At 47.7% G+C, this 21997-nt stretch overlaps 1 protein-coding gene across 1 annotated transcript in view; it reads left to right on the top strand.

Annotated features, from left to right (window-relative positions):
* ANXA3 (annexin A3) overlaps nt 1–21997 on the top strand; it is a 34921-nt gene continuing 12924 nt past the window's right edge. Inside the window, exons 1-6 of the mRNA XM_053256880.1 lie at nt 1–125; nt 3856–3893; nt 12464–12551; nt 15675–15769; nt 18175–18288; nt 19795–19885. Of these exons, the coding sequence (XP_053112855.1) occupies nt 3879–3893; nt 12464–12551; nt 15675–15769; nt 18175–18288; nt 19795–19885 (403 nt within the window). The 5' untranslated portion in view covers nt 1–125; nt 3856–3878. The remainder of the gene's footprint in view (nt 126–3855; nt 3894–12463; nt 12552–15674; nt 15770–18174; nt 18289–19794; nt 19886–21997) is intronic.

Raw genomic sequence — 21997 nt, forward strand, 5'->3', positions numbered from 1 at the left:
GGGCAGGTGGAGCCAGCTGTGGGCGGGTCTCAACTTTTCGCTGCTTTTCCTCCGGCGCGCCTATAGAAACTCTGCGCGGCGCCTCCTCTCCTGCTTCGTGTCTGGATTGCAGTTGCTTCCGGCGGGTAAGTGCCTGCGCGGCGGGCGGGGCGCGGGGGGCCCCAGAGAGGAGGGCAGGGGGTGGAGGTCCCCCCAGGAGTGGGTCCTTCCTGGCTGCCCCATTCCCCCGTTGGCAGCCTCCCCTCCGCCCTTCCCCAGCGGCGGCTGCTTCTCCCCGGGTGCCGCGCCCAGCTGCCTTTCGCCAGCGCATCGTCACTACTCTTCCTGGGCTGGGGGGCACACGCACATCTGGGGCGCTGCGCTGGCGATGCCTCCTCCCCCCCCCCCCGCAGCATCGCAGCCCCCCCTGCCTGGGATGGAGGCGTCGCTTCTGTCCCGGGAGGGAGAAGGAAATCCCAGGCCCTGATTCTGTCCCGCCCCAAGAAGAGACTTCGCCGGAGGCTTGAGGCAGGTTCCTTCTCGGTGCTCTGCTCTGTCCTCGCCTTGTCCGGACGGAGCAGGACTCGGGGTTAGTGGCTTGTCTGCCAGAACTCCCTCCACCTCCTCCAGGCCTGAGACACAGTGCTGGACCGTTTTGCGTGTGTGCCACCACATGGGTACAAGGGACAGTGGACACCCAGGTCCAGATCTGTACGTCGCTGGTTCAGTCATTCACATGTTCTGTTGAAATGCAGGCCCAGCAGTACCCTTCCCGTCTGGCTCCTGCATTTCCGGAGGCCTTTGCCCAGGGTCACTTCTAACACGAGTGTTGGTGCAGTCATTCACACAAACACATGCACCGGTGTGCAGATGTATGTACGCTTAACGTAATGTCTGAATAGGGTTATGCTAATAATGTGATTGTCCCAGGGCTTGTCCCCTTAGCTAAGCAGGGTCTGCCCTGGTTGCATATGAAAGGGAGACTTGATGTGTGAGCACTGGAAGATAGTCCCCTCAGGGGATGGAGCCGCTCTGGGAAGAGCATCTAAGTTCCAAGTTCCCTCCCTGACAGCATCTCCAAGATAGGACTGAGAGACATTCCTGCCTGCAACCTTGAAGAAGCTGCTGCTAGTCCGGGTAGACAATACTAAACTAGATGGACCTATAATCTGACTCAGTATATGGCAGCTTCCTGTGTTCCTGTTATCACAAGGGTTTCTGATCTTGGGTCCCCAAATGTTGCTGGACTCCAACTCCCATCATCCCCAGTCACAGCGGATGATGGGAGTTGTAGTCCACATCTGGAGACCCAAGGTTGGGGACCCCTGGGATCGAGGTTTGAAGCCACCTCAAGCCCATACATGATGGCACTTCAGTTCAGTGTATCAACATTTTAAGAAGCCAAAGGGGCGGGAAAGGAGCTTCATGCCCCCCAATACCTTGCAGTAGCCTGTCCACAGAGGGCCCCTTCCTCTGGAAGCAGGAAAGGCAGAGGCCAGGGGTCAAACCCTCACCTACTTGCCTCTTCTGCTCCTTGAATCAGGAGTGCCCCATCTCGCTTCTTAAAGTAAAGTGTGCCCTCGAGTCGGTGTCGACTCCTGGCAATCACAGAGCCATGTGGCTTTTCTTTGCTAGAATACAGGAGGGGTTGCCCATTGCCCCCTCCTGCGCAGTATGAGTCGATGCCTTTCAGCATCTGCCTATATCGCTGCTGCCTGATATAGGAGTTCCCCATAGTCTGGGAAATGCACCGGCGGGGATTCGAACCGGCAACATCATACGTGCTTTCAAGCCGGTGTTTAAAGAAGCGGATCTCCCCCGACATCATGTCTGCTTGGGCCCTTCCCTTCCTCACAAAGTCAGAAGGCAAAAGCAGACGGAGCCACTGGCATTCTTTTAGTGTTTCTGTTTCCATAACTTCAGGATGGGTGGGGAGTCTTCTCCGAAGCCAAACTCTGAGCTAAGCTGTTTAAACTCTGCATAGTTGTGCCATTTTTCTGGCTCTGAGTCAAGAAAAGCTCCTTCCCTGCCTGGCGCATTGGAGCTTCCCCAGCGCCCCCTCCTCTGAGTCAAGGTTCCCCGGAGTGGGCAGGGTTTGCTCAGAGATGGATCCTCCGCTTCTCTCATTCCTCTGGGTCTTTGGCACACATAGGCTCTTCCATGACATTAGCAGGATAATGGGCCCGTGAAGGGCATCTGCCAGGAGAAGCCGCTTTGGGGAAGGGGCTTTATCAGCTCAGAATGGGGAATCCTGCAGTGGCTGTAGATGATAAGTTGCAGAGGCGGGCGGGGGGCGGAGGGAAAGCAACCCTGCTACTGCTTGGCAAACACCTGTGTAGTTCTGCCCTAAAGCTGTTTCCTAAAAGCTACTTTAGGAGGTGAGCCCAGGGGGATTGCTTGTGCTCTTCCCCACGAGGAGGTCTGTTCTTTTTCTTTCAGCAGCTGCCTCTCCCACTGTCCTCCTCTTGTAAAGTGCCTTTTTGAAATTCCTCTCCATTTTTCATTACTTAATGTCTATCGATTGCCTCGATTGTGCTAGTTAGAAAGGTCATGTCCAGAGTCGGTAGGGGTAGCTGACCGGAGGCTTTCTAGCTGTTGGACTACAATTCCCATCACCCCCTGCCACAATTTATCGAATCAGTTATGTTGGGACGTCTACAGGTGGGCAGGGGGACCGGAGACTCTCCAGATGGTTTTGGACTACAATTCCCATCACCCCCTGCCACAATTTATCGGACCAGTTATGTTGGGACATCTACAGGTGGGCAGGGGGACCGGAGACTCTCCAGCTGGTTTTGGACTACAATTCCCATCACCCCCTGCTGCAGTTTATTGGACCAGTTATGTTGGGACATCTAAGGTGGGTGGGGAGACCGGAGACTCTCCAGCTGGTTTTGGACTACAATTCCCATCATCCCCTGCTGCAGCTTATTGGATCAGTTGTTTTGGAACATCTACAGCAGGGGGGCCAACCAGATGTTCTCCAGCTGTTGTTGGTCTATAACTCCCCAGAAGCTGGGGTGATGGGAGTTGAAGTCCAACAACAGCTGAAGAGCCTCCAGTTGGTCCCCCCGGTCCAGAAAGTCTTTGAGAACTTTAAAATAATCCAAGCCATGTACAAGCAAAGGAGCCTCTAGCATCATCTAGGACAGAGCTGCAGAATTTTGGCCTTCCAACTGTTGGACTACAACTCCCATTATCCCTGACTGTTGACTACTGTGGCTGGGAATGATGGAAATTGTAGTCCAGCATCAGTTGTAGGGCCGAAGTTCTATAGGCCTGATCTAGGACCATTGTGTCTACACTTAAAATAAAACATGTTCGGAAGCAACCTAGAACTGAATAATGAAATAGCTTGGCAGGTCTCTTTGGGGATGGTGTTCTCTTGTCACTGTGCCACCACTGAGAAGGCCCTTCCCAGGAAGACAGAATTCAAAGCAGAGTTTTCTTTCAAGAGACCTGGGCACAGCTTATTCAAGACTTTAGAGAGGATTACTTTTTATGACTTTATTGACATGAGTCTCTTTATAAGTGTAACTCTGTCCTCATCTCTGTATCCTCCTCTCCAAAGAAACGGAGGGTAGTTTTGTGAGAAATGCTTGTGCCAGCAACAGAAAGTGGAAACGCAGGACCTTCAGTGAGAGAACGAAGCAAAATCAATAAGGGGGAGATAGGAAATGAAAATTCCTCTGAAAATGTTATGTGTTCAAATTCGTGCTTGTGAGGGGTGTGGCTTATGTTACAACACTCTGCAGTGATGTCACAGGAACTGTCCAATAGGTTTCTGTAACCAGTAGCATAAATGACCATAGTATATATTATAAGAAGTGTGTGGGCATAATGTCACTTCCCATTAATGCTTGATTATTTTTCCAGAGTCTTGCTGAAAGAAGATAATCATGGCTTCTGTCTGGGTGAGTAAATCAATGAGTCCAAGTATGTTGTTCATGTGCAGTTTGGCTCATGCAGCTGGCTTAATGAGAGGACTACATGCAGAATTTGGCACACCCGAGGCAGTAAATGGCAAGCAGACCCCTTTGTGGATCAGAACTCAAGTCATCCATGCCGAGTGGTAGGTGTGTGCACTTACCTACCACCAGCGAATCCACTTACAACTAAGCTTGCCAGCTGGCCATATCAACGCTCATTCTGGGGTGCTTATACTCAAACAATTAAGGCTGCAAGTGTGCAAAGAGGAAAATATTCTGAACCAATCCAGATATAGATGGTGCTCTTATGTGGACACCACCTTAGTCATGTTTGACTGGGGACTGGCAGAGATTTTTCTTTCTGTATATGCATTAGGACTTCAATATTTAATCAATTAATTGATTAGAGCAGGGTTCCCAAACTTGGGTATTGTCAGACTACATCTCCCATCATCCCCAGCTTTTGCCATTGTGGCTGGGGATGATGGGAGGTGTAGTCCAACAACAGCTGTGCACCCAAATTCGAGAACCCCTGGATTAGAAAAATCGGCTAAATAATTTCCTCAATTCGAAATAGTGTCTTTGATTTTCTCAGGAAGCAAATTAATTTTTTCTTAAACAAAAATACAAATACGTATCGGGGTGGGGGATATACAAATATTAGTCATCTTAACTATCTTCTTTCTCACACAGGAGGATGTAGAATTTTAATCCTTCTTATAGCACAGGAACCCTGCCTCTTATTTCCCATCAGCTTCCCATCCCCATCTCCGTGGCAGCCTCCGTGCTGTGGAATGCTGGGTCAAGAGAGAGTAATACAGTCCCCTCCCTGCCAACCTTTCAAAAACAGACCAGAACCTTTGTTTTCTTTTGGGTTTTGCTTGGCCTTGAAAAGGGCCCTGCCTTTCCTTGATTCTCTTATCCTGCCTATGCCCTGGGTCCTGCTGCTTCTCTTTTGTCTGGTTGGTTGGTTGGTTGATTTATTGTATATTTAGGGGTGTGTATCAGGGGAGGCCCAAGGTATTGAGGCTGTTCACACAACCGGAGACTGGGTAGGACAAATGTCCAACCCAGGTCTGGGAGGGGTGTGCACTCCTAATTTTCAGCTATGTGAGAGCAGACAACTAGGCAGAAGGAAGGAGAAGCGACTGTGTGGGAGGCAGGAGCTGAGGAGGACAGCATTCTCCTACCCAGCATTTAACACAGGAAGCTGCCATATACTGAGTCAGACCATTGGTCTATCTAGCTCAGTATTGTCTTCATGGACTGGCAGCGGCTTCTCCAGGGTTGCAGGCAGGAATCTCTCTCAGCCCTATCTTGGAGATGCTGCCAGGGAGGGAACTTGGAACCGTCTGCTCTTCCCAGAGTGGCTCCATCCCCTGAGGGGAATACCTTACAGTGCTCACACTTCTAGTCTCCCATTCATATGCAACCAGGGCAGACCCTGCTTAGCTAAGGGGACAAGTCATGCTTGCTACCACAAGACCAGCTCTCCTCTCCATTTGACCAAGGTAGGAGGAGAAGCTCTCCTACCCAGCTTTTGCCTCCCACACAACCTCTCCTCGGGCCTAGTTGTTTGCTCCCAATCCTGGGTTGGACAGTAATCCTATCCAGCTCCCGGCTGCTTGACTATTCTCATTGTGGAGCCTGAGCCAAGCTGCCGTTCAAAACTGGCCCTTGGAAGCTTTGAAAGTGCATAGGGAGTGGGGAGCTGTGTTCCCTTGAACAGGGATTCCCAGATGTTGTGGACTACAACTCCCAGAATCCCCAGCTGCCGTGGCTCTTGCTTAGGGCTGATAGGAGTTGTAATCCACGTCTGGGAATCCCTGTTAGAGGGAACACTGGTGGGGAGGAGGAGGAGGAGAGGTTGCCAACCGCCGTCTCTTCTCTCCTTGTGCTTCTTGCAAGCATGGCGAGGAGTGTCAGCAGAGGCACGCCTTGCAAAGCGTTGGTCAGGTTGGTGCCCAAGAGCTGCACCAAAGGCAGAGGCAGGAGACCTCTTGTTGTCTTGCTGGAGTCCCAGTAATAATCTGCCACCTGGAGCAGCTGCCTGTCCCTGCCGCATTAAAGAGCCGCCGATTGCTTTTTAGTTTGCAAACGGTTTCTGAAATTGAATATGAAGAAGTGGGGTGCAAATGTGTTTAAATAAACCTCGCCTGCCCCTTCTGTGCCTCTCCTAAGAAGATGACGCCTGCTGTGATTTTTCTTTTCTTGTATTCATAACTCGCTTTCCAGGCCAAGTAAGTTGGTGTTGATGCCTTGACTAAAACTCATATGATTAAACAATTACCTTATCTTCTACGAATTGAATGCCATCCGTACTCCTCATCCATGCACTGCACATTGCTATCATCCTCTCCCACTTTCATTTCCCCAGCAGGAGCTCCAAAATGACATTGTGCATGACTCATTTCACATCCCAGGGGAGAGAGAAAACACATTAACTCTGTAGCTTCAAAACTGACACTCCTGTTTCCAGGGAAGGGGACTGAGCCTTTAAAGCAGCCTGTTCTGCTCGGAAGGGCATCCTTTTCTCGCAGGAGGGGTTGCTCACACCCACAGGAATCTTGGCTTTGAGGCAAGTACCTCCCACATCCTAGTTCTCTCTGGGTAAATATTGGCATGGAAGAAAGCAGTGGCCCAAAAGGCTGAGGGTTGGCTCCCGGGGGGATGGAAAACCAAGTTCTGTCCTTTGCCTCAGATGCACAGAAAATGCATCTCTCTACAAAGCATATCAGCAAAGTATGGCTTGGAAAACTGGCTAGGAACTTGGGAGAAGGTTTTCTAAATGTGTTTGGAATGCGGATGTACCACTGTGTGTCTCACTTCACATGCATGCCAAGCAGGTTCAGTACATGTACACCAGGCTGGACGATGCGCCCCTATGCAAGCCCTGCTGAAATGCTGGGGAAGATACTGCAGTGCATAAGCACTTGCTGGTTCTGGATTGGAGCTGGAGTGAGTTCTGGGGCAGTGAAAATGGGCCCCTGCCCCACTTCTTTTTCCGAGACGTGTGAAGGTGCAAGCAAAGAACAAGCTGTCACCAGCCACTGTGCCCACCTCCCTCAGGAGCTCAGGGATGCCCCCACCCCCACCCCCGGCTTATTCGATTATAGCCATGCCCCTGTTTGATATCTCTTCCTTGTGCAATAACCGTGAGGGTGATATTTTTCTTTTCTTTGGGAGTTTAAACAGAGAGTGTGGCTGTCAAAATGCTTTTTGATTAGGCAAAGGAATTACACAAACACACACACACACACACACACACACACACACACAAACACACACGCACGGTTTTGGTGTGGCACAACATAAGAAGAGTCTTCCTGGAGTCAGCCGAGGGTCCGTCTCTAACCGCTTCTGGCCAGATGCCTTCAGGAAGCCCCAGAGAGGGTGTGAGGGCAATTGCCTTCTCTCCTTGCTGGCTCTCCAGAGGCGTGAAGCTGTCCATGTGTAGGCAAATGCACAAATCAAAGGCCAGTTAGGGAGTCTGGGATTCATTTTTATTGATAATATTTCGAATCCTACCTTTCTTCCTTGGAGTTTGAAGTGGTGCATATGGAATTCTACAAAGGTCTCCCATGCAGGCACTGACCAGACCCAAACCTGCTTAGCTTCAGCAAGGTGGCTATATCATGTGCCCCCAAACTTTGCCTTGGGACCAAGGGGAATGCAGCTGAGCTTTGGGCTTTGATCTGAGGAGGGCAGGGGGAAATAACAGATCTGAAATCAGCCAGGGGAAAAGCCAGGTTGGGTATTTAGAGTTGTCTGGGAAATATTGCTGAGTTTTCTGGCTTGTTTTTATTTGTTTGTTTATTTATTTATTTTATTACATTTGTGCACCACCCCAAACTTTCGTCTCTGGGCAGTTTACAATAGTATAAAACAAGTTAAAATATATACAAAAACTTAAAACAATTTTAACAATTTAAAAATCAGCCACGAATTAAAACCTTAAAAATTTAAAGAACAGAAAAAGCTTGGGTGAAGAGGTGGGTTTTCAAATGCTTTCTAAAAATTGTCAGAGATGGAGAGGATCGTATCTCAGTAGGGAGCGCATTCCACAGTCTCGGAGCAGCAACCGAGAAAGCCCGTCCCCGTGTGGCCACCAGCCGAGCTGGCGGCAACTGGAGACGAACCTCTCCGGACAACCTCAATGGGCGGTGTTGCTCATAATGAAGAAGACGTTCCCTTGGATACCCAGGGCCTAAGCCATTTAGGGCTTTATAAGTTACTAGTACTTTTAAGCCCGTTAAAATAATGGGTGCTAGTAGGCCGGTCCTGCTGCCGCTGTTTCTCTCCCTTCCGGGTTGGGTCTGGTCCCGTTGCTGCCGCCTCTTCTTTTCCTGCGGCTGGGCCGGACCCGCCGCCGCCTCTCCCTTTCCTGCGGCCGGGCCGGTCCCGCCGCTGCCGCCGTTCCCCTCCCCGCGGCTGGTCCGATCCCGCCGCCATCACCTTTCCCTTTCCTGTGGTCGGGCCGGACCCCCCGCCGTCGTTTCTCCCCTCCCTGTGGCCGGGCCGGACCCGCCACCGCTGCCTCGGCTTTCCCTGCGGCAGGGCTGGTCCCGCCGCCGCCTCTGCCCTCCCCGCAGCCCGGCCGGTCCCACGGGCACCGCCTCCGGCCTCCCCACGGCCGGGCGACCAACCAGCCAACATGGCCGCCTGGTGCCTGTGGTCGTGTCTCCCTCGGTGTGTTCTGGGCATGCGCTCTGCGCATGCCCAGATCAGCCGAGGGAGACACAGACGCAGACACCAGAGACACGGGCGCACACGCAAGGGCTTTATTATATAGGATAACTAGCACTTCGTATTTTGCCCGGAAGCCTATTGGCAGCCAGTGTAACTCTATCAGCAAAAGAGTGATGTGGTCTCTCTGAGATGACCCAGAGGCCAACCTGGCTGTCGCATTCTGTACCAACTGAAGCTTCCGGACCAAGTACAAAGGCAGCCCCACATAGAGCGTATTGCAGAAGTCAAGTCTGGAGGTTACCAACATAGTACCACGGTTCATCTCAAGAAACGGACGCAGCTGGCGTATCAGCCGAAGCTGATAGAAAGCACCCCTGGCCACCACCTCAACCTGAGAAACCAGGGAGAGGTGTGGATCCCGAAGTACTCCCAGACTGCGAACCTGTTCCTTTTGGGGAAGTGTGACCCCATCTAGAACAGGGAGATCAAAATCGTCTCTAGAGTTCTGACCCCGCACAATAAGTACCTCCGTCTTATCTGGATTCAGCTTCAGTTTATTCTCTCTCATCCAGCCCATTACTGCTTCCAGTTTTGCATCTATTGAGCTGATTTTGCTTCAAGACTAGCACGCTCTGTTGGGATACCTACTTGTTTACCATCTGCTGAGCCTATATATGGGAGCACACAGGACAGGGCCTTCTCGGTGATTGCCCCTAGGCTGTGGAACTCACTGGCAGTTGAGATCTGCATGGCTCCCCCTCTCTCAGCCTTTCGGAGGATATTGAAGACTACTCTTTTTATCTAGGCTTTTGGTCAAAATGTGGCCCCCTGGCTCTATCTTTAGGATGTAGCTGTGTGTGCTTTATTTTCAGGTTGTTTTTATTGAGATTTTACCATTGTTTTTATCTTGTTAACCTCTTTGGGGTCCTAGAACAAAGGGCAGCATAATAATAACAGTCATAAATAAGACAATGCAGAAACACTGCAGGGCTGCAGGACTTTTTCTCCTCTCCGTAAAGTTGTCCTGAGCTTCCCTCTGAGTTGCCCCAGGCAGGTGACTACATGATAGAAACAGGCAAGCTAGAGGCAGCCGGGTTGCCTCCGGCAGTGGATTATTAGGGCGCCCGCAAAACTCCAAGAGGCCTCTGCTCCAGTCATCAGACTAGCTCTTTGGGACCGGTCCAACCCTTGCAAATGTTGCAAAGAGCATCTTTCCTCACAGTCCTTGCAAAGCTTGCAAGAAGGGAGGGGGAGGGTGCTGGCCTCCCCACCGCCCTCACTTTTGAAGCTTGCAAGAGTCAACTTTGAAAGGGAGGTTCATGGGGCAAGCCAGCATTTGACACCTGACCTCAGGCATTACACTGCTGAGGAAAACCGATTGATTGATTGCCATCAAGTAGGTACCAGCTCTTAGCTACAACAAAGATAGATTCTCTCCAGGATGATCTGTCTTCAACTCGGCCTTTAAGGTCTCTCAGTGGTGCATTCATTGCTGTCGTCGTCGAGTCCATCCACTTTGCTGCTGGTCGTCCTCTTCTTCTCTTTCCTTCAACTTTCCCCAGCATTATGGACTTCTCAAGGGAGCTGGGTTTTCGCATAATTTGTCACAAGTATGATAGTTTGAGCCTGGCCATCTGTGCCTCAAGTGAAAATTCTGGGTTGATTTGTTCTATGATCCATTTATTTGTTTTCTTGGCTGTCCATGGTATCCTCAAAAGTCTTCTCCAGCACCAAAGTTCAAAAGCGTCAATGCTTTTTCTATCTTGCTTCTTCAAAGTGCAGTTTGCGCATCCATATAATGTCTATGCAGACATTATATTGCACATGTGTGCAGGCGTATGTACACAGGTACGTGTTTGCTTGTGAACGACTGCACCCGTACTTCTTAAAATTCATTTAAAAAGGGGACCTGGGTACAGCCCCCCCCCTCAAATGTAGGGTTAAGGCACAAGGTGTACATGTATTGAACTTGTGTGAATAACTCTACATGTCTGTAGATCTGTATGTGCATACGCTGTACATATATTGTACATGTGCTGAACCTAACCTGTGCCTAGGGCTGACGTGGAAGCGGCAAACTGTAGCTCCTTTTCCCATTCAGGCTGACGTCCTGCTGAAGCCAGCCAGAGCGTGGGCCTGTCTAATGGAAAGTGAAGTCACACCCATATACTGAACTTCCTTGACTCATGGCCCACCTGGCTTCAACCGCACATCTCCTGGATAAACAGAGGGTTGTTTATAGTTCTGCCTCTTATGCATGTTGCATGCAAACAGTGTTACTCCCTTAACTGTGCATGGGGCTCATTGTAGCACCAGCAATCCATGTTAGCAGGGACAGTCACAGGAATCTGCTAGCTGTGTATACTTTCTGTTCTCTGATAGTGGGCCGGATTTGGGCATGCTGAGGGCAAATGTACCATACAAGCAGGCTTCTGGTATCAGAAGAATTTCGCACAGGCTGTTTTTTAACAGAGGAATTTAGTCAGCAGTCTGGAAAGGGTGAGATCATCGGTTCCTGGTTTTTCTTTTTCCTCTGCCCCTGTTTTGCTAAGTCGAATATGATCAGCAGCAAGCAAAGACTTGAATGTATTTGCAGAGTGTGGTTTGTGGTGTGCACGTTGGTATTTCCGTGATTGTGCCATAACTGCCAGAGTGCGGTTTATATCGTTACACAAGGTGGCTTCATTCTCCTGACCTTGCCTTATACGTTTAACTGGAGATGCTGGGGATTGGACCTGCTAGAATACTGACATTTGAACAGCCATGGCAGTATTATAAGAGAGAGTCATGTTCCTGGTCCTTGTGGCGCTGAAAAAAGCTAAGCATTATTTGCTTGTTTAAAAGAACTTGGCACCAGTGCAGCACTGCCATGCAGCTGAATTTCTTGAAGATCTGAAAAGTCATGGCAGACTGGTGCTGAAGTCCAGAACTGGTATGGCTTTCCGCACCTAACAAACTTCTCAAAAATCTAAGGGGGGTATTTGGATTTCAGCAACCTGAGAATCTCTGCTATTAAACAACCAAAAGTTTCTAGCCCTCATGAGATTGAATATAATCTCAGAAGTGTTTGGGCAATGTCAGATGAAACCTTACACTAGAAGATAAGTTGATCAGGATTTCTGATGGGTGGTCATCCCTCCCCCCCCCCCCCCCCACTCTGCAAACACCTAGAAAAAGCAGAATAACTAAATTCCTGAGCATTAAACAGCATGCATGATAATTTGCCAAATATATGGATGTTGCATAATTCAGCTTTTCTTGATGCATTGATTTGACGATGGGGAATCCTGATTTAGCATAAAGAGCACAACCCTGCCTGCTATTTCCTAGTTTCCCAACCCCTGCTTATCTCTTTCCAAATTCTGTTTATATATATATATATATATATATAGAGAGAGAGAGAGAGAGAGAGAGAGAGAGAGAGAGAGAGAGAGTTCTCTTGCCTCAAGAAAAGGATGGTAACTCAGTGGTAGAGATCCAAGTAGTGCTGGGATATCCCTCGTATTGCTTTCTGAATTGCCTCAGGATCTCTTGATGCATTGAAACCAAAGAGATGCTGCCATTCAGTGTAGACATTACTGAGTTGGATGCACCATTGGTCTCCTTCAGTGCCAGGCATAGCACCATAGGAGCATTGGTCCAGCTAGCTCAGTATTTTCTGCTTTGATTGGCAGTGGCTCTCCAAAGTATCGGAGAGGGGGTCTTTCCCATTGCTTGCGACCTGATTGTTTTAACTGGAGATGCCAGGGATTGAGCCCAAGACACAAAAAGCAAATGATGTACCACTGGACTACATCCTCTCTACTGTTAAATTTATGTTTGTGAATTTCTTGAGTCTGACACTTATTTCCTCTCTTTATTTTTAGGTTGGCACTAGAGGGACGATACGAGATTCCCCAGGCTTTAATGCATCAAGAGATGCTGAGGCAATTCGGAAAGCAATACGAGGAATAGGTAAATGTGTATTTTTGCCCCACTCCAGTTCAGAAAGGAAAAGGCAGAGCTGTTCATGTTGTGCCCTCCTAGATTGTGGTTATCTCCTGTTGCTTTTCCTCAGCATCAAGGGTTCAAAGGTATACTGCCTCTGCACATGGAGGTTTCATCTAGCTATCCTTAATTAATTGATTAAGTGCTGTCAAGTTGGTGTTGACTCTTAGCGATCACATAGATAGATTCTCTCCAGGATGATCTGTCTTCAACTTGGCCTTTAAGGTCTCTCAGTGGTGCATTCATTGCTGTCGTAATCGAGTCCATCCACCTTGCTGCTGGTCGTCCTCTTCTTCTCTTTCCTTCCACTTTCCACAGCATTATAGACTTCTCAAGGGAGCTGGATCTTCGCATAATGTGTCTGAAGTATGATAGTTTGAGCCTGGTCATTTGTGCCTCAAGTGAAAATTCTGGATTGATTTGTTCTATGATCCATTGGTTTGTTTTCCTGGCTGTCCATGGTATCCTCAAAAGACTTCTCCAGCACCAAAGTTCAAAAGTGTCAATGCTTTTTCTATCTTGCTTCTTCAAGGTCCAGCTTTCGCATCCATAGAGTGTCATGGGAAAAACCATTGTCTGAACAATTCTAATCTTTGTAGGTGTAGACACGTCATGGCATCTAAATATCCTTTCCAAGGCCTTCATTGCAACCCTACCAAGTGCTAGTCTGCAGCGTATTTCTTGACTGCTGGATTCTGCTGATGGTGAATCCTAAAGAGATCTATCGAAAGCTATCCTTGCTATTGAGAGATCATGAATACTCTACAGGTGAAACTCGGAAAATTAGAATATCGTGCAAAAGTCCATTAATTTCAGTAATGCAAATTAAAAGGTGAAACTGATATATGAGACAGACACATTACATGCAAAGCGAGATAAGTCAAGCCTTAATTTGTTATAATTGTGATGATCATGGCGTACAGCTCATGAAAACCCCAAATCCACAATCCCAGAAAATTAGAATATTACATGGAATCAATGACAAGGATTGAAGAATAGAACAATATCGGACCTCTGAAAAGTATACAGTGTACTGTGCTTGATTGGCCAGCAAACTCGCCTGACCTGACCCCATAGAGAATCTATGGGGCATTGCCAAGAGAAGGATGAGAGACATGAGAGCAAACAATGCAGAAGAGCTGAAGGCTGCTAATGAAGCATCCTGGTCTTCCATAACACCTCATCAGTGCCACAGGCTGATAGCATCCATGCCACGCCGCATTGAGGCAGTAATTGCTGCAAAAGGGGCCCAAACCAAGTACTGAATACATATGCATGCTTATACTTTTCAGAGGTCCAATATTGTTCTATTCTACAATCCTTGTCTTCTTGGTTGCATGTAATATTCTAATTTTCTGGGATTGTGGATTTGGGGTTTTCATGAGCTGTACGCCATGATCATCACAATTATAACAAATTAAGGCTTGACTTATCTCGCTTTACATGTAATGCGTCTGTCTCATATATCAGTTTCACCTTTTAATTTGCATTACTGAAATTAATGGACTTTTGCACGATATTCTAATTTTCCGAGTTTCATCTGTAAGCTAGAGACGATCAGAAAAGTACCAATGGCGGCTGCTGATCCCAAGCTCTTGATGGTTCTTAGCACTATTGTGGTATTGCAGCATTACAGCAGTGGGGAATCATCTGCGTTCATTCCCAACTAACCCAGCTACGGGCGCTTTCAGACATGGATATATGTCAACATCGCTTCAATTTACTATGAAAAATAGAATGGGGCATTCACATTAGGAAGGAGGAGTTTGCATTATATTCTTAGCACCATAAGAACAGCCCTGCTGGATCAGGCACATGGCCCATCTAGTCCAGTTTCACACAGTAGCCCACCAGATGACACTGGAAACTTACAGGCAGGAGTTGAGGGCATGCCCTCTCTCCTGCTGTTACTCCCCTGCAACTGGTACTCAGAGGCATCCTGCCTTTGAGGCTGGAGGTGGCCTGTAGCCCTCCAACTAGTAGCCAAGGATAGACTTCTCCTCCATTAAGATATCCAAACCCCTCTTAAAGCCATCCAGGTTGTTGGCTGTCACCACATCTTGTGGCAGAGAATTCCACAAAGTTGATTATGTGTTGTGTGAAAAAATAATTCCATTTGCTGGTCCTAAAATTCCCGGCAGTCACCTTCATGGGATGATCTGTGGATTTAGTGTTATGTGAGAGGAGGAGAGCCGGTCTTGTGGAGCAAGCATGACTTGTCCCCTTAGCTAAGCCGGGTCTGCCCTGGTTGCATATGAATGAAAGACTAAAAGTGTGAGCACTGTCAGAGATTCCTCTGAGGGGATGGAGCCACTATGGGAAGAGCAGAAGGTTCCAAGTTCCCTCCCTGGCTTCTCCAAGATAGGGCTGAGAAAGATTCCTGCCTGCAACCTTGGAGAAGCCACTGCCAGTCTGTGAAGACAATATTGAGCTAGATGGACCAAGGGTCTGACTCCGTATATGGCAGCTTCCTATGTTCCTATGTGAGAGGGAGAAAAAAAAAATCTCTATCCACTTTCCCCACACCATGCATGGTTTTATAGACCTCTATCATATCTCCCTGCAGTCGACTTTTTTCTAAACTAAATAGCCCCAGGTGTTGTCGTCTTGCCTCATAAGGAAGGTGCTCTAGGCCCCTGATCATCTTGGTTGCCCTCTTCTGCACCTTTTCCAGTTCTACAATGGTCTTCTTTAGATGTGGTGACGATCTGCTGGCAATCTGTGGCATTCGGTGAAACAACCATGATGAAAGCACCACCCTTTTAAAAAGATGTTGGTTTTACTGATTGCCAGCAGATTGCCAGCAGATGGCGGTAAAATATAAGAGCTATCCTTACTAATATGGACTTCCCATTTTATTTTTTCATAGTAATTTGAACTGATGGTGGAATATATCGGTGCCTGGAAGAGTCCTCAGTGCACCCTTTCTTAGGATCAGGTTGTTAAGAAAAACTTGGTAGTGGTAGCATTAACCATGGGGATCTGTATATGGAGCTAGAGATCGCAATGGTTCTGCAGGTTGTCATTGGACTGCATTGTGTTTGATGTGGGAGTCCAGCCAGCTTCTTGCAAATATTCTTGTGCTTTCAGGAACAGACGAGAAGACACTGATCGACATCCTTACGACGAGATCAAATGCTCAGCGACAGCTGATTGCCAAAGAGTATAAGGCAGTTGCAGGAAAGGTATGGCATGGGGAAGATTGTGAGGAGGTAAACGGGTCAGTCGGCAGGCAGTGGTGCCACATGGGGGGCATTAATGCAATATAGAATGCAGTACATGAATTGGGTTTGGCTGGAACTGAGTTGGAAGTTTAGGTTTTGAAAAGACAGAACTGGAGGAGTGATGGTCCATTGAGGCGGGAGATGGCACAGCCCCTGTACAGAAAGAGAGAGAGAGTGTCAGTGGCTGATATCCAGACTTACATCCATTTATGCTGCTGGGAATGATGCAAGGCTATCTGCTGTCCTTGTTGCACAAGCAGACCAAGAGTGCAAGAGACAGAACAGTTCTGAGCATTCGCTCAGCTCTGTGACTTAGGAATGCAGGAAGCTGCCATATACCGAGACAGACCATTGATCCATCTAGCTCGGTATTATCTACCCAGACGGGCAGTGGCTTCTCCAAGGTTACAGGCAGGAGTCTTTCTCAGCCCTATCTTGGAGATGCCCAGGAGGGTACTTGGAACCTTCTGCATGCAAGCATAGAGGTGCCCTTCCCAGAGCGGCCCCATCCCTTAAGGGGAATATCTTACAGCATTGACATGCAGTCTCCCATTCAAATGCAAACCAGAGCAGACCCTGCTTAGCAAAGGGGGCAATTCATGCTTGTTACTACAAGACCAGCTCTCCTTTCCTTTGTGCATGGGTGCAGCTTTTTTTTTTGCCACTACCACAATGCTAGTTTGGACATCAGCCAATGTGCTGTAGTGGCTAGAATGTCAGGCTGGGAGGACCAGAGATCAGATCCCCTCCTCAGCCATGAAGCTCGCTGCAGGTGGCATTATCATCTCAGCCTAACAACACTCTTGGAAAGATAAAATGGGGTTAGCTCCATGTTAAATCATCTCGAGCTCCTTCAAGACGAAGAGCAAGCTACATTCTGTGGCAGCATGACAGAATCCACAGTGATGATGGGAAGATTGAAATATGATGTTCTCAGATAAGTAGGATTTTTTTAGTGCTGTGTTCAATGACTCAGTATGCCCAGTATATATGGAAGCCATGCTGGGAATGCCATGTGCTCATGCACTCTGGGTTCATGGTGAAAAGTGGGACGGCAGATCAGGGCTCTTCAGTTCTGGGTAAGAAAGACACTTAGTTTTCACTTGGGAGGTAAACCTATACCTGGGCTTTACCACTTCAGATTGCAGGACCGTGCATTGCTGAAAGTGCCCTCATTCAGAAATCCCCTTCACATTAAAAACAAGGTGTTCTGGTAAGAACCAATCTACCTACTTTCCTTTCATTATAATCTTAATTGATCATTACCATCCTCGCATTAGCCCACTTCAGCCTTAAATGTTCACATGTCTGCCATCTTGAATTGGGGTCCATGACATCATCACAACCTACGTTGTGGAGCCATCCCTATGTGTGTCTACACCTGTAGCAAATTTGGGTCAAATCGGTTAGGCAGTTAGCCCACTTGGGACTCAGATGTTCACACAACTGTCATCTTGAACTGTGGTGGATAACATAATTACAAACTATGCTATTGAGGTGCCCCATGAGTTCCTACAGTTGTAGCAAGTTTGGTTCAAATCGGTTAGGCGGTTCACAAATTAGCCCTCCTGCTTCTTAGACATTCACACATCCGCCATCTTGAATCAGGGTGGATGACATCATCATGACATTGTTGAGGTGACTCTGCAACTGTAACCGATTTGGTTCATATTGGTCCAGGCATTGTGACGTTGAAAGTGGGGAACATATGCAGGGACTCACACACACAAATGCCAGCTGGAACATAGGAAGCTGCCATATACTGAGTCAGACCATTGGTCTATCTAGCTCAGTATTGTCTTCACAGACTGGCAGCGGCTTCTCCAAGGTTGCAGGCGGGAATCTCTCTCAGCCCTATCTTGGAGATGCCGCCAGGGAGGGAACTTGGAGCCTAGATGCTCTTCCCAGAGCAGCTCCATCCCCTGAGGGGAATATCTTGCAGTGCTCACACATCAAGTCTCCCATTCAGATGCAACCAGGGCAGACCCTGCTTAGCTATGGGGACAAGTCATGCTTGCTACCACAAGACCAGCTCTCCTCTCCTAGAGCTCTCCTCTCCTAGGTGATCTCACAAGTTTACTTTTCTTAAGGAAAGTAGGCTTTTTAAGAAAACATGTTGGAGAGAAGGTGAAGCTAGAACTTTTCTCCTTGTCAGCTAGTTTCTCTGTGGAGGGAGTTTATTTTTTGTTTGGAGGTACATTCATGCAACTTCCGATCTACAATCTGAAATGGTAACGACTGGTTTAACCACCTTGGAGAGAGAGCGAGGCTTAAGTGAAATGAAAAATGATGGCGTGGAGCTACATGGCTTCTGACAATGAGAAGCATTCAGGCATTCACTGTTCTGTTCCTTCTTTTTCTTAAAGGATCTAAAAGATGCCTTGAAAGGTGACCTGTCAGGCAATCTGGAGCGTGTTATTGTGGCTCTCGTCATGCCTCCAGCAGTTTTTGATGCTAAACAACTGAAGAAATCCATGAAAGTAAGTCTGCAGAGATGGTGGTGTTCTGTCTGTCCTGATTAGACTGAGCTAATATGGCATCTTTAACAATTTTGCTGCAATACAGTCTCCATTGGCTAGGATCCAAAGAAGACGCATGAGAGAAACAGGTATACTCCCAGCCACTAACTTTGCTTGGTGTTTTCATTGCAGCAGCTCTCACTTACTGAAGAGACAAGCCACCCTATAAGCTGAGCAGCAGCTAGCCTCTTCAGAAGTGGGAACGCCTATAAAAGAAAAGAGCAAGCAAAGCCCCAGATCTCCATCCTATTGTCTCTTGTTTGGACCTCAGTTCTACTGTACATATGGGGGTTCTGCATGAGGTACACATGAGCCTGATTCAGACAGTATGCTGTATGAGTGTAGAGGTGTGTCTACACCCATACTTATTGTTGTGTGAATGACTGCACCTGCATTTATTTTAAAAGTGAACCTGGATACAGGCCTTTCAAATGTCTGGTACAGATAAGAAGTGTACTTCTGTACCTGCGTTCAACATAACATGTGAATGACTGTACTGTGTGCAGATCTGTACCTGTGTACACTGCACACTCATTGTATGAGTGTTGAACATAATGTGTGAATGGGCCTATGGAATCCTAAACAAGCACGGACTGCTTTCATTGTGTCAGCGAGAAAAGCTCCACACGTCCTGTGAATAAGATCTTTCTTTAGCGCCATCAGTTCTGAACACTCTTCACAGTGGACAGATCAGTTTTAAAATCTGTATTCTGAGCCTGCAGTTATATATTGATCACCTGAACAACTGTTTAACCTTTAGTTCACACTATTTACCAATTGCTTATCCTGTGTTTCATTTAATCACTATAGGTGAAGCCCCATTGATTTACAATGAAAACATTAGACACACATATTTTATTTTGAAATCTGCGGGAGTTAGAAGTTCCTAACTTGGCTGGATTGTGTTCAGTTTCTTCCTTCCTTCCTTCCTCCTGCCAGGGCAAATTTTCTTATCGTCACCTGTTCTGAAAGTTTCTCTTGCTTTTCAGATGTCTCTGTTTTAGTGTTACAGCTTCTTCGGTAGTCTGCTGAATACTAGAATCCTAAAGAAGCTGTGTCATTAAATCTGCAGTAGAACATACAGGACGATTTAAAGCACCATGTTGCTCACGGTTACAGCTCCCAAAGTGGGGAGGAAGTCCCGCCCAGGAGCCGTCACACACCCCCTCGAGTCGGGCGCTTCGTGGTTACAGAGCTGTGAAGGGGGAAGTGCTGTGACCATAATGGCTGGTGCTTCCGTGAGCCTGCATCACTTGAGATTGCTGCTCACGAAAGCACCAACCATCATATTTACGGTTCTCCCCCCAACCGACAAATGGAGCTGTAACCATGAGCGACCAGCTGGAGGGGGTGTGAGTGACAGCCCATGGGCTGGACTTCCTCCCCACTTTGGGAGCTGTAACGGTGAGTGCCACCAGACTCACTAACTTCTGGAGAGGGTTAAAAGTCCTTTCTTTTTCTTTTTAGGGTACTGGAACGGATGAGAAAGCGCTGATTGAAATCCTTGCCTCTAGGAGCAGCAAACAAATGAAAGAAGTAGGCCAGGCGTATTATACAGGTAGGGAGAGTTTTGACTAGGTGCCCGTTAGTAAGGCAATTGCCATATTCTGTGCACACAAGCGCTTTGTAGCCAGTCTGAAATGGGAGAGGTCTCTTTAGGCACTGAGGGATGTGGGCTCTCCTTTCCCGTAGTGCTAACTCATGTGCCTGCATTGATTGTGTGCTGTCATGTGTATATATAAATACAGAGTCCTATTCACATGTCCTGTGCAGAGTCCTAGTTGCATGAAAATCAAAATAATAATAATAATAATAATAATAATACCATCTATGTGCTGTATACCTGTGTGGAGATCTATAGGCATGCTCTGGGCTAGTTTGGAAGATGTTTTGTCTGCTGGCCCAAGCACACATGATAAGAACATGCAAGCGTGCATGTCCTTTCCCCCTCCCAGGACGTCGTTCCCTAACTCTGTTGGAGGGAAAGTTCAGATGAACCCCCACAAGTCCTTATCGTGTGTGCTCAGATGAGCAGATAAAGTATTGTCCGAACTGACCCAGTATGTCCAATGCATGTGGAATAGTACACCTCCTGTCTGTAGCCTGCATTTGAGGGGTCCTGTACCCATATTTAAAAAGGATGCATTTCCAGTTATTCACACACTAACGTGTATCTGTGTTCACACACCTGCACCCAGGTACAACCGAATGTAGTAATAGAGCTATCATGATCGGCTATTGTGTGAAGACTGGTCATGACTGCTGCCGAAGTGATGTATCTGCTCCTCAGAAATATGGTTGTGTTTATTTATTCATTCCTTTAAAATCTCTGCACCCCGCCTGTCCAGTACACTGCTGTGCAGGGCGGTTAACAAAGTCAATAAAACGATACACTATAAAACAATATAGAGCCAATGCAATAGGAACAAATGAAAAACAAATCTCAATTAAAGCCAGAATTTAAAATTACAAGTTGAAACATTAAAAGTTAAGAAGTTAAAAACCCACCAGAAGAGGTTAAAAAACCCACTGGGTACAGCTAAAATGTTAAAATACCTCTCTAAAAAGATGGGTCTTCAACCATTTCTTTAAGACCCTAAAGCTTGGAGCATGATGGAGTGTTTCCAGAAAGGCTTTCCAAAGTCGAGGGGCCACAACCAAAAAGGCTCTAGTCTCATCTCTGTTAGTAGCGGAGCCATGAGCAGGGCCTGGGAAGCTGAACAGGGCCTCGGCAGATACCTTCTCCTCAAGCCATATCGGGCTTTAAAGGATAAAACCAGCCTCTTGAGTCTAGCCCAGAAACAAACTGGTAACCAATGAAGCTGCCGCAAGATGGGTATAACACTCATGAAGCAACTTGCTCCCACAAGCATCCTTCCAGCAGCTTTCTGGAGCATCTGAAGCTTCTGAACCGTCTTCAAGGGCAGTCCCACACAGAGTGCATTGCAGTAGTCCAATCTGGATGTTACCAAAGCATGAGTGACTGAAGTCAGGTATGACTTCTCAAAGTAAGGTCGCAGCTGGTGTATGAGCCATCGCTGGTAAAAAGCATCTCTGCACACCACCGCCCCCTGTGCCTCCAGTGACAGCGTTGGGTCCAGAAGCTCCCCCAAGCTGTGAACTTTGTCTTTCAGGTGGAGTGTGACCCTGTCCAAGACCAGGTTTACCTTACTTGTAATGGGTGAGAGTTGGTGCAGCGTAGTGGTTAGGGCAGAGGTTGGCCATGCCCTTGGGCCATTGTGACTGAGGATGATGGGAGTTGTAGTCCAACAACATCTGGAGATCCAGGTTTGATGACCCCTGCATTAAGGGATGGAGCTGTTCAACTTAGGAAGCTGTTTTCGGCTGAGCTAAGACACTGGTCCAACCCAGGGCTGTCTCTCTGTCAAGCACAGATCCATCCGAAGGTAGATGTGCTATAGGCCCCACCGCCCATTGAGATCATCCGGAGAGGTCCTCCTGCAGCTGCCCCTAGCTCATTTGGTGGCCAAGCAAAGACGGGCCTTCTCTGTTGCTGCCCCGATACTCTGGAATGCACTCCCTGTGGAGAGGAGAGCCTCCCCCATCTCTGACAGCTTTTAAAAAGTCCCTTAAGACTTACCTTTTCACGCAAGCTTTTTAATTGAATTGTGGTTTTGAATAGTTTTAAGACTTTTACTTTTGTGTTTTG

Source organism: Hemicordylus capensis, chromosome 5 (genome assembly GCF_027244095.1).
Source record: "Hemicordylus capensis ecotype Gifberg chromosome 5, rHemCap1.1.pri, whole genome shotgun sequence".
Lineage (NCBI taxonomy): Eukaryota > Metazoa > Chordata > Lepidosauria > Squamata > Cordylidae > Hemicordylus > Hemicordylus capensis.